The sequence below is a fragment of the Aricia agestis genome, chromosome 8 (genome assembly GCF_905147365.1).
Source record: "Aricia agestis chromosome 8, ilAriAges1.1, whole genome shotgun sequence".
In the NCBI taxonomy this organism is placed as follows: Eukaryota; Metazoa; Arthropoda; class Insecta; order Lepidoptera; family Lycaenidae; genus Aricia; species Aricia agestis.
In genome coordinates this window covers 5,556,833-5,569,992 of record NC_056413.1, presented here as the reverse complement: position 1 = coordinate 5,569,992, position 13,160 = coordinate 5,556,833, and the positions used below count along the sequence as shown (strand labels likewise).

Genomic DNA, 13,160 nt, shown 5'->3' with positions numbered 1-13,160 from the left:
ATATGTGTAGTATGTACCTATTGTATGTATGTATGATAAGCATAATAAAAACAAATTTTAGTCATAATAAAAATTTAACATAATTATATTATAATTAGGTATAGGGCGCCATGAGGTTGTGTGTGAGTTGCAAGCATAGACACGTCCTATTCACGCAAAATCTATTCGACACTGTGGTTTACAACACGTTGACAACAGTGTGGCTGGCAACGCGCAAACCCGTTCTTGCTGTTAACAACCGCCGTTGTCAACCGTGTATCAGGTACTTTAGTTTGTATGGAAGGTCGCAAAAATACATTTTTTTATATTATAAAATGCGGTCATTAAATTGTGGTCGCCATAATATACTATAACTTACTTAACGAAATAAAGGTAAGGGAGCTTCTAAAAAATTAATATCACCTAAAACTAGGTACCAGTAAAACCAACTTTCCTCAAAATACCGGACATTGTCTTGTCCGGTATGACCGTTTATTTTTTACCGGACAGGCCTCGAAAATACCGGACTGTACGCTTAAATACCGGACATCTGGCAACCCTAGTCATAACAAAGGAGTCGGTCTGCATATTATTTCATGTGATAAAAGTGTTAATAAAAGTGTATAGGTAGTCAACGTTTTATGCAAGATCTTACTAAGAACGGCCAAAGAATGCCTCAAACCGTGGATTTAACATTAAATACGTAAGTTTTTAACAAGGTTTTTGTGTTTTGTGTGTCATGTTGGCATTCCTTTCTGTCAATAACGTAAACCCGTTTGACACTGTCAAATTGACAGTGACATTTTGATTTCCCGAGCAGCGAGCATGCCTGGATCTGGAAATTGCTTCCAAAATCTGGTGGTGGTGGCACGCGCAGGCGTCAGGGCAGCCACGGCCGATCTGCGTTGCCGCCTGCGCCGATTTCTGTCCCGCCCCCTGCGCAGCCGCCGAAGACGCAACGCAAGGTAAATGGGCGTCGTTAAACGACCAAATAATAAGTTAACAATATATGCCAGGTCATATTGTTTCTCTCCTTGTTACACTTCAGAGTGTGTTTATTTAAACTATACCCATAACTTTATCTTTAACCATAACAAAAAGTCAAATGAACTGTCAAATCCCTAGTAAAAGTCCATTATGGACGCCATATTTGACGAAAACCTTAGCTAACAATACGATTATTCTTTATTTTCTTTTCAGCTGCATCGAAACGAGGAGGCGGTCGAGGGTGCAAGCTCGCCAGTTTCTGGCGAGCCTGCATTTCCTTCGTCCGCCGACGCAAGAGATAATTGCAGTGCGTCCACAGCCTTCAAACCCAATAATGATTGCTAAGAGGCGGGACCGTGGCTGGTAAAAAACCATTGTCACGGTCCCGCCAAATAAATAATAATGAACTTGTAAAGAGTGTTTTTGTTTTCGCCAGGCCTCACATGCGTCTATCGTCACGAAGCTTTGTGCTGCTTGCAGCTATGCGTAAATGTTGCTTATAACAAAATAGTGTCGCGTCGTTAGTGTTGAGTTTGCCCCCCAAACCCCTCTCCTATAGGTTGCTAAAGAAATGAAAGATTGTATGTAATAATACTTCTTAACGCGAAGCTGCGGGCAAAAACTAGTCTAAAATAGTCGACACTATCGATTTTTATTCGGTACTATCTATTTTAATCGATTCAATAGATACAATCTAATATATCGATACCAATATCAGGAACAATTTGATAGATTAAAATGGCATGGTCATTAGCTGTTGATACTGTTATGCCAAAATATTAATGATTTTACATGTCCTGCTGCCTGCAAGATGGCTGATATAAATGTAAGTAGGTATACAGAATTTTCAATTTGCGACATACACTGAGTCCCACCTATGCACTATATTATTAACTACTAGATGTCCCGCGCGGCTTCGCCCGCTGTCATTAGGAATTTTACGGAAACCGTACATTTTCCCATAAAAATTAGCTATACTCCCTTCAAGTGATCTACTCTTATATGATATATCTTTGCCAAAAATTGCTCCAGTAGTTTGTGAGATAAGCTCTTTCTAATATTTCCCCCATTTTTCCCACATTTTCCTGAGTTTCTTCGGTCGTATTAGTCTTAGCGTTATAATATATAGCCTTACTCGGTAAATGAGCTTCTAACACTGAAATAAGTTTTTAAATCGGACCTGTAGTTCCTGAGATTAGCGCGTTCAAGCAAACATACTCTTCAGGTTTATAATATTAAGTATAGAATTTTTTAAATTATCGCTTGACAAATTCGAGTCGCGATCTAAAAGACTATGAAAAATACCAACAACAGGGTCATAATATGGTAGTGATGATGATGAATGTAATTTGCATAGTAGCATATGCTTTCCGTTCTTAAAACAACGCCGAAACTCCCAAACTTGTATCTATAAAGAATCAGGAGTTCTCTCAGCACCTTCCGAACCACGGTATACCAGGTATACCTCGGTGCAAAATCTTACTGGTTGGTAGCTTAAGCTTAGAATACTTCTCACGAAATCGAAGTCACCACATGTTTCCCTATAAATTTTGAGGAGTTCCCTCGATTACTTATGGATCCTTCATCAGATCACCACTTTTGTGGATATAATACTAAATTGAGATGATTCCCTATATACCAAAAGAAAAATTTTGAAAATCGGTTAATAAATGGCGGAGTAATCGTTGAACATAAATAACGAACATAACACCTCCCCCATTATGAAAGTCGGTTAAAATTGTAACCTATGTGTTATTCTGATGTATAATCTATATTATTGTAAAGTTTCATTAAAATCCGTTCAGTAGTTTTTGTGAGAAAGAGTAACAAACATCCATACATCGCTACATCCATACACCCAAACTGTCGCCTTTGTAGGACTATCTAGCAACAAATATTGCAATCACAAAAAATTAAGTGAAATTTAGCTAAATCATAGCACTATATTGTTGCAAAAGGAAAAAATGCATAGGTACATGAAAAATAAATGATTTTAGTGTCTAAACTTGGTCTAAACACACTAGGCCGAAGTTACGCGGCGGAAATTCCGCATGATTACGCCCGCAATGTATTTTAAAAATTACCGATGACACACTATTCCGTCCGTATATTGTATGCGTTTGAAATTGGGGGCGTAATCATGCGGAATTTCCGCCGCGTAAATTCGGCCTAGTGTGTTTAGACACTAATGGAATGAAAACACTTTTTATTACTAAAAACTTTATTGTCAAATTGTGTGTGATGCAACACACCTCCAAAGTTTACAAATATTAGTGCTTCAAGAGCATCGAACTAATAATAATACTGTCTTAGATGAGAGTACAGTGAAAAAAGCAAACAAAAATAATAATCATTCATATTTTTGTGTAAGGCACTTCTAAAAGTATTTTTCTAAATCATATTAAAATCAATGTACAAATTATTATAACACAGTGCAAATGGCTTAAAATAATTATTAAGGCAGAGAGCTATGTCGAGTACACAAGGCTGAGGAAAAAGGGTTTGGCATAAAATAACTAAGTTGTGAAGAGATGTTAAGTTTCAACCAATGCACAGACATTGAAAGTGTGGTAGGGAATCAAATTCCGATGCAACTGAAGCACGGAAATAATTATTATAAAAGTTATAACATACAAAATAAAAAGTTCAAAACTACAATTAAAACTGCTAGCACCTGGCTGCTCAGTCGTGGTGCGAAATCCTAATGGCAAATTTAACATACGTCCAACACTAATTACGGCGCGTTAAGACGTGCGTGTTTTCTGCTGTAGCGTTTGGGAAAACACGCGAGATGAAAACGCGCACGTCTGAACGCGCCCTTAAACAATTTTTTTTACCAAAGGAAGTATAGAATAAACTAGACAACAATGTGAAAAATTACAACACAACATGGTATAAAATTAATTTAATTCTAATTTGTAATAAATAATTATAGTTCGGAATGAATTATTTGTTGGTGTGGTAACGCTTCACTGGGGTGTACAAAGAGCCCTTCCTTGGCCTGCCAGTCTGTGTATGCGCCATATTGTGAGTTCACTCCTACAATCTCACCCTGTCCACTGATTGGCCTTCCAAATGTTCTTCCTGATCCAGCCAAATACCTAAAATTATAGTTTGTTATTTATTAAGCAACTTAGCTACAAACACTACTGCTTAAAAAGTTATTATTAAAAAACTAGGTAGGAGCTAAATGAAATTTTGTTGTTGCGCTTGCCAAAACCTCTATGGCTGATTTTCCTGATGGCCGACGCTGATGGGTATGTAGTTATATGTAGCGTTTTCGAGTCGCGCAGATCGCTACGTGGCCGTACGCGCGGCACCTCCACACTCAGTGAGCGTTTTCGTGTCGCGCTAAACACCAGTGTTGTTAAAATTACCGATTTATCGGTACATCTCCCGATTTTAGCAAACAAATACCGATAAAACGATTTTAGGGTATAATCTCCCGATTTACTTAATCTTAGAACATTAAACTTAATTTATATTCATTTTGTAGTTTGTAACACCAAATTTAACATTTTTATTATTATTATTTTATTCCCCAAGTTAGGTTATTCCCCAAGGGGCAAGGCATTATATTGGCCTTTCAATAAACAAGCAAATTTAGGCTGTAATTCATACTCACTAAAGTTGAATATTATTGTAGGGGAATATATATTTTTAAATACGTCGATATGAATGCGACAGGTTTCAAATTTTCATTTTTCAATTTTTCATTTTCTAATCATTCGTCCGATACGCAACTTCCCATATTGTATTAACGCAAATCAAATGTCTAGTTCAGACCCAGACAGTGATTTTTCAACCACTAGTAGTGGTACGTTCGAAACAAAAAAAAAAGATATACTTACTACAAAAGTATAAAAAAGAGTGGGAAACGCGCCCGGAGTTTGCTGGGTGGTTACAGGCAAGCAGTAATATTAAAGATGCAAACTACGCCTATTGTCTAAGCTGCAAGGAGGCTAATGATTAATAACTTTATCACGTGTTTTTATTTGATTTATTTAGGCAGCAATCTCCCTATTTCTCCCGATTTTTAGTTCGTAGCAATCTCCCTATTTCTCACGATTTTTAGTTGGTAGCAACACCGATTTCATAAATGTCATTTCTGCAACACTGCTAAACACGAATTTTGAGCGAGACTAAAACAGTCCGAGCTGACTGATCAGCGCTGACGAGCTCCGCGCCAACCGTCGGTGCTGACAATCAGCGTGACAGGAAAATCAGCCTATGTGTATTTAGTCAAGTTTTCAGGGGTAGACAATTTAAAACTATTATATTTAATAATTGATGGACTTATCAATAAATTAAAACTGCAGTATGGTGGCAAAAAATATTATGTATGAACTAAGACTTTTTAATTTATTCAAGTCAATCAATCATTTAATAAAATAGTTTATTGTCTCCACTGAAAACTTAACTAATTAGTTAGAGGTTTTGGCAAGCGCACCAACAATTTGTGTTGCAAGAAGCTAGAGGCCTAACAAAAGGACAAACCAATAGGCCTACTTCAATCAAACTGGGGCGCGGAGGCGCTGGGCAATGTCACACTAAGTCACGTAAATTTCAAGAACACTTCTAAGTCAACCTATTAGTTCATTCAGTCTATTGTGCTATAGGGTAGAGAAGAGGCGACCACCCACGATTTTGGGATAGATTTTGCAATAAACAATAAAATCTTATAAGAGTACATACGCAGCTGTATCCACATGTCTCAATTTAACTGGTGTGTCCCTTCTCCAGTAATCATTGTTGCAGACCACTGTCCAGTTGTCTCCGCTGTCCCCCTCACCATCTTCATCACCATAACAAGACACTTCTTGATTAGCAGACAGTGGTGACGAGAAATAGTGGGAGTGGAGGTTCTTCTTCGTAGATACATGCTGGAGACGGACATTTGTGTTGCATTTAATTGGTGCGCTAAAACAAAACAGCAATGTAGAATTCATAGAAATTTATACAAAAAGAAATTAAATTGTCTATAATAGAAACAATAAAAATCTTACAAATGATAGTAAATAATGAATTGTTATTTGAAGTATAATAATTAATAAATAAACAGTCTGCAGAGACCTATACGAATAGATGGGCACCAGATCCAATATGTAAAGGAATATGTCTATCTAGGGAAACAAATTTCCTTCAACAGCGACAGTAATGAACAAGAAATTGAAAGAAGAATTAGAAGCTCATGGAACAAGTTTTGGTCACACAAAGAAATCTTAAAAGGATATTATAATTTAGAGCTAAAAAAGACGGTAATCGATGTCTGTATTTTGCCTTGCCTCACCTATGGTAGCCAAACATGGGTGTACACTAATAAAGCCAGAAACAGATTGCTTACTACACAACACGCCATGGAAAGAAGTATGCTAAGGCTAATTAGGATACATAAAGTTAGAAACAAAACCATTAGAGAAAGGACGAAGGTTACAGACTTTCTCAAACATGCTCTAAAAATGAAATGGCGATGGGCAGGACATGTAGCCAGGGTCCCAGACCAAAGATGGACTCTCAAAATCACAAAATGGAGAGGCCACCCAGGGAACAGACATCGGGGCAGACCAAAAATGAGGTGGATGGACGACATTGCGAAAGTGGCAGACACAAACTGGCTAGAGAAAGCAAAGGATAGACAGGTTTGGAATGAGATGGAGGAGGCATATACCCGGATGGGGTCAAGGGTACAATAACTTTTACTAACATAGTTTAAGAAATATACTAACTCAAAATAGATTGTAAACAAATCAAATTGTATAAGTCTTGAATAAATATGCTTTATTATTATTATTATTTATATTATATTATTTGAAGTATTTAAATAAAGACTACTAATTTCCTAAACAACACCATTTCTATTAAGACTTATGTCTGGATAACATAATAGGGAATATGCAAAAAAAATAATTCCATCTCAAATATATTTTTCTGTAATCTTTATCATCCTCACATTATGATCAAAAGGTATTTTTTTTAATTGGTTATCATTTGAACCCATAAAATATTGTTTAAAAAATGAAAATGAATGGAGGGAAATTCAAACTTACTAAACGCGCCACCATTGGTCGAAACGAAATGTGACGTCAGATGTTACATATCGGTGACATGAGAATTTTTATATATTAGATGTTCCAATTATTATGAACAATTTACGTTGAGTACCGACATAAGTAGCTACTTGTTTGTTTCAGATCTTCTATTGCAAAATTAATTTACTTTTGACTAAATCGCATGAAGATGTATAACAGTAACATAAGTATGCTATATACGTAGCATAGGTACTTACGTTGTAATGATCATCACAATAGTAATAAACACAATAATGGAGATAGAGAATTTATACGTGGGAGAGCCATGCTTCGGCATGAATGGGCCGGCTCGACCGGAGAAATACCACGTTCTCACAAAAAATTCTCACGAGTGAGTGAGTTTACCGGAGGCCCAATCCCCTACCCTATTCCCTTCCCTTCCCTACCCTCCCCTATTACCCTATTCCCTCTTAGAAGACCGGCAACGCACCTGCAGTTCGTCTGATGCTGCGAGTGTCCGCGGGCGGGCGACGGAAGTTGCTTTCCATCAGGTGACCCGTTTGCTCGTTTGCCCCCTTATTTCATAAAAAAACATAGCTTTTCATTATCTTACACCATGGTTCTCGTATTTTTACATCGTTTGGAATACGAAAAATACTTTGTCAGGTGTGTTTCTAGTAATGCTTTTGCACTTCAGTATCACACAATACTTGTAAGGTTTTTTAGCTTCTTCCATGATTTAATAGCCAATAAACCCGAAAATAAATACGAAGTAACTGAATCACTAAAGGAAACAAACAAGGGACATAACATCTGACGTCATCAACATGGCGCGCTAAATGCCGGCGTTTGAACGCTACAAATTTAATCAATGTTTTAAATTTCAATTTAAAGAATAATTTGAATATTTTGAAGCCTATTTATGTTTTGTTCTCATTTATAAAGATATAAAGGACTAATTAAAGTATAAAAAAAATCATGCATATTCCCTATTACTTCTAAAACTAGAAGTGGTTAGCAAATTCGTATACCTTGGGTCCACTAGACCAGACATACGTAGGAAAATTGGGATGGCTAAGAGTGCCATGTCTCAAATGCATAAAACCTGGCGTGACAGGAAGATTTCACTAAGAACCAAGACGAAACTTGTGCACACGCTCATATTCTCCATCCTTCTTTATGGATCCGAGACATGGACTCTGAAGTCTGCAGACCGCAGACGTATCAACGCCTTCGAGATGTGGTGCTGGAGAAAAATGCTCCGAATTCCATGGACTGCATTCAGAACCAACGCATCCATTCTGGCTCAACTAAATATAAAAACAAGGCTCTCTACCATCTGCCTCAACCGCATTTTAGAATATTTTGGACACATAGCCAGAAAAAAAGGAGACAATCTTGAAAAACTGATGGTAACTGGCAAGATTTAGGGAAAAAGACCACGAGGTCGCAGTCCTATGCATTGGTCCGATCAAATCCGCACCACACTTGAGTCCACCGTCTACGACGCTCTTCGAGTGGCCGAGGATAGGAACAGCTGGCGTAAGACCATTACAAGGAAGGTCATGGAAGGGGGAGGTCACGACCCTCAGACATGAGGAACACGACTGGAGAAGGAGGATTCCCTATTACTACCAACACAAGGTTATAAAATATGAATAGTACACACCCCCTTTTACAGGATTCTCCCATACCAGGTCGAATTAGCCAATGGCTATTATAGTCGTCTGAAACATCCACCGCAGTGACTGACTGTTGACCAGACCCGGAGCCGTACTTCACGTCGTGCGAATGAAGCCGCAGCCTCAGATCAGTGTTCATCAACTTCAAAATTGTACCACATGTTACAAATTCTGCTTTGGACGCTGGAAATAGTTTAAAGCTTTATTAGTAAGATATAAAGGTATTAAATATGAACCGATAATATAAGGCCACGTAATTGCAAAGCAAAACACGATAAGCTTCGCGGCCCATCGACGGACAAAGTAAAAATAATCAATGAAAAAGTGCGTACCTTCAGAAACTTGTGCGATCCATAGAAAGATAATAAAGGGAGAAACAACGTTTATAAGGCTTTTCAAATTTGTAAAGTCCATTTTTGGAGATATTTCTATTTTGAATGGTCTGATTTGGAAATGAAATTTTGATCGTAATTTGACAATTTATTGACATTTGACAGATGGACGATGATGACTGTTTTTTTTTTCTTATAATGGCACTTCTGCTACATAACCATGGCCAGTGTCGAGTATAATGCCCGTTGCAGACGATGCGCAGTAGCTTGCGCAAGTACTAATACTAAGCATATATTTTCATCGTGTGAACGCATTTTGCTTAGTGAAAGTGCGAGTGCAAGTTGCTTAGTAGCACTCGCTTTGGCCCTCGCGCAAGTGCGACTCATTTGTCCCCGCTCCGGCTTCTTCACCCCCGCGCTACTTCACTGGTCATCGTTTGAACATGCGTTGACCAGTACTACCGCCAGTACTAGCGCCAGTTCAGTCTGTTTGTTGTTTTGGTAAAGATGTAGAAACCTACCACTAGATTGTTGGGGAGTTGGTTGTTTTATTGAGTCTTAATGTTTTAAGTTTCTGAATTAAAAATGAATAAATGGAATTCAGATAAAACTATACAGTTTTCCTTTTTCTAAATTCTGTATTTCCTGCATGAGTTCATCTGCTATCACTCCATTTAGCTCTTGAATTAGGCACTTAAAAAGTTTATTCAAAACCATACGCTTGTCCATGGTTGCCTACTATGCACTGGCACTATACAAAGCTACTTCGCGTGATCTTTTTACGTTTGAAGTACTCGCGCAAGCTACTGTGCATCGTCTGCAACGGGCATAATATAAAGTTATGAGGTTGGTTCTCAGGGATGAAATCAGAAGTCGTGAGATTCGGAGTCTATACCCTGTTTATTCTAGCACTACACAAGTTGAATAGTACAAAGAAAAAAACACAAAGTTGGAAAAAGGTTTGGAACAAAAAAAGAAAGCGTGGTTGCGGTACAAGAGAATATTCGCGCACTTGTTGCTCCAAAGCCGGCGGCCAGCGGACTGCCCCCGCGTCACTCTGTTGCCCCGCTCAATCGTCTAGGGGGTGAGCGAGACGGCGATAGCCGTTACTGCAGGAATCGGCTCGGCATGCGCCCGCGAGTACCCCGAATGGGACGATCGGATGATCGGTTTGCTACACACTCCCCCTCAAGTCCTGGAGAACGACCCCGCTCCTGGACTTGTGAATTACGAGTAGTCTTAGCCCTAGCTGGACGTCCTCTTCCTCTCTTAGGGATAACAGGTTGAGGTACCGAGGAATCTTGGGTATTTTGGTAACGAGTGAGATCTTTGACATGAAATTTCCCTAGAATGACATCAGGTTTATCGGTGCTGGCGATGGTGAACGTAGAGGGACTTACTTTGATAACAATTTTGTAAGGTCCATCACGGCGTGGGTAAAATTTTGCAGAGAGACCCTTTGGTCCTTTGCTAAGTAAGTGTGTCTTTAGCATTACTAGATCTCCTACCTTCAGATCCACTGCTGGGCTACGTGCCGCATCAGCGTACTGTTTGGTCTTATCTTGCTGCTCTTCCACGCGTTCCCTGATTGCTGTTAAAGAATTTACAAATTTCCTGAGGTAAGGGGCTATCTGTGGTACAAAATTGTCTTTTTGCAAGATGGCTCGAAGGTCATGACTCACCTCTGAAGGGGACCTCATCTCCCTGCCAAAGGAGAGATACGCCGGTGACTTGCCCGTTGTGCGACACTTGGCAGAGTTCAGAGCGAAACGAATAACCGGTAGCTTCTTCGGCCACGAAGAGTGGTTTTCCTCCACGAGGTGAGCTAACATTGCCTTTAAATCACGGTTCTTTCGCTCCGCAGGATTTGATTCCGGATGATACAGAGGTATGAAATTCTGTTTAATATCAAAAACTAACATGCATTGTCGCATAACAGAGGAAATGAACTGTACCCCATTATCCGAAATAATCCTGCGTGGAAGACCGAATCTTAGAAAGAACTCCTCAATGAGAACCTGAGCACAGGCTTCCGCCGTGGCCTCTTTGAGGGCATATAATTCAGTCCAGCGCGTCGCTGTGTCTTCGACTAGAAAAATCCAGCGCTCCCCCTGGTCTCCTTCCGGTAACGGGCCGAATAAATCTATTGCTAATACCTCATTCCGTTGATTCATAACCGGCGTCTGCAGAAGACCTTGTGGTTTCGCGTTGCTGGCTTTATATCGTTGACAGTCGATGCAAGCCTTAACATAATCGGTGATTATTCTTCGCATCCCTGTAAAATAATATAGCTGTGCTACTTTATGGTAAGTCCTATCAATACCTGGATGGCCAGCTGTTTCGGAATCGTGAAGCTCCTTTAAAATATTAGCAACTTGGCTAGCGGGAACTACAAGCTGGGGACATTCACTGTCAGAGTCCGGGTTGAAACGGTATAGGACTCCTTGATTCATTAGATAGCCTCTTTCGGACCATCTTTGGGCAGCGAGATCGTCGGATCCTTCAAGTTCTCTGATTACCTTTTCCAGTTCACAATCTGCGATTTGATCAGAGCGTAGTTGGCTAGGAGTCTTTGTGGGCAGATCACATATAACGGAGCATATGCCGCAGTCTTCACGGGACTCGCTTGAACAGATCGGTCTGCTAAGTGTGTCTGCCACGACATTCGCCTTCCCTGGTGTGTACTGGAATTGGATATCGAATGATTGGAGCTTTAAGGCCCAACGGACTAACCTTCCAGCTGGTGATTTTAAGGACAGCAACCAGCGAAGAGGCTGATGATCGCTGCCGATGATGACTGGTTGGCCGTCTAGGTAAGGCCGAAAACGCTCTACCGCCCATACTACTGCGAGCGCCTCTCGTTCTGTCGTGGAGTAATTCCGCTCAGCAGCATTTAGAAGACGGCTAGCATATTCGATCGGCCTTTCCTGATGACCATCCCCTTGCAGCAAAACTGCACCTAAAGCGTAGTTACTTGCGTCGGTACGCAGAACAAAGGGACGGCTGAAGTCGGCCTGTACCAGTATTGGAGCTGTTGTTAAGCGTTGCTTCAGTTCATTGAAGGCTTGGGTTTGTTCTGAGCCCCAAGACCAGACTTGGTTCTTTCTGGTTAGTCGCGTCAAAGGTTCAGCGACTTTCGAGAAGTTTGGTATGAATTTTCTGAACCACGAACACGTTTGCAGAAACGTTCTTAAGTGTTTGAGGTTACCAGGTTCCTTCATGTCGAGAACTGCACTTACCTTATCAGGGTCAGTGGATATGCCGTCTTGTGTAATGACGTGGCCGAGATATTTCACGCTCTCTCTGGCAAAGTGGCACTTGTCCCTGTTGACGTGTAGGTTAAATTCAGCCAAACGCTTGAATACTGCCTCCAGGTCCGACAGATGGCGCTGGTAACCTTCAGAGATTACTAGGAGATCGTCCACGTACCCTAAAAGTGTAACATCTTTTAATGCAGCAGACGACCGAAAACGGTCGATACAACGCTGAAACGTAGCTGGCGCGTTGCGAAGGCCAAAGGGCATTCTTTTAAAACGGAATGTGCCCAGAGGACATACAAAAGCTGTTTTGTCTCTGTCAGCCTCGTGTACGCTGATTTGCCAGTACGAAGAACGCAAATCTAAGGTACTCATGTAACAGTTTCGCTTTGTGCTTTGTACCAGCTCGTCAATGCGTGGCATTGGATACGTGTCGGCTTTGGTGATTGCGTTCAAACGCCGGTAATCAACGCAAAAACGGATAGAACCATTTGGTTTTGGTACCATGAGCGCCGGAGAGCACCAAGCCGATTCACATTCTTCTATCACGTCTTCTTTTAGCATTTTGTCAATTTCCTTCCTCATCAGCTCCTTCTTGGAAGGGTTGAGGCGATATGGAGGTACTGCAATAGGTTGGTGCTCACCTGTGTCAATTCTGTGTACTGCATACGGCGTAGGACCTCCCCCTGCTGCAAATACCTGTGCGTGCTTGTTGATGACGTCGGCGAGCACCTGTCGTTCAGCTGGCGTGAGATGGGCACCTTCGTCCTCTCGGAGAACAACAGCTGTGGATGCACACGACACGGTACGAGAGGTTGGTTCAAAACACAGATTATATTTTACGTTACCACCATCAGCACCGAAAAACCAAATATCCCTACTGAAATCTATCAC

The 13,160-nt window shown here is 40.4% G+C and overlaps 1 protein-coding gene across 1 annotated transcript; it reads right to left on the bottom strand.

The window, feature by feature from the left end:
• Window positions 1-3,856: 3,856 nt before the first annotated feature.
• On the bottom strand, window positions 3,857-9,160 carry LOC121729782 (stromal cell-derived factor 2). Its single transcript, XM_042118406.1, has 4 exons — window positions 9,010-9,160; window positions 8,665-8,860; window positions 5,662-5,886; window positions 3,857-4,067 (listed from the first exon to the last, which is right to left on the bottom strand). Exons 1-4 carry the CDS (start codon window positions 9,089-9,091, stop codon window positions 3,896-3,898), a joined length of 675 nt encoding a protein of 224 aa, XP_041974340.1. The 5' UTR covers window positions 9,092-9,160; the 3' UTR covers window positions 3,857-3,895.
• Window positions 9,161-13,160: the final 4,000 nt, after the last annotated feature.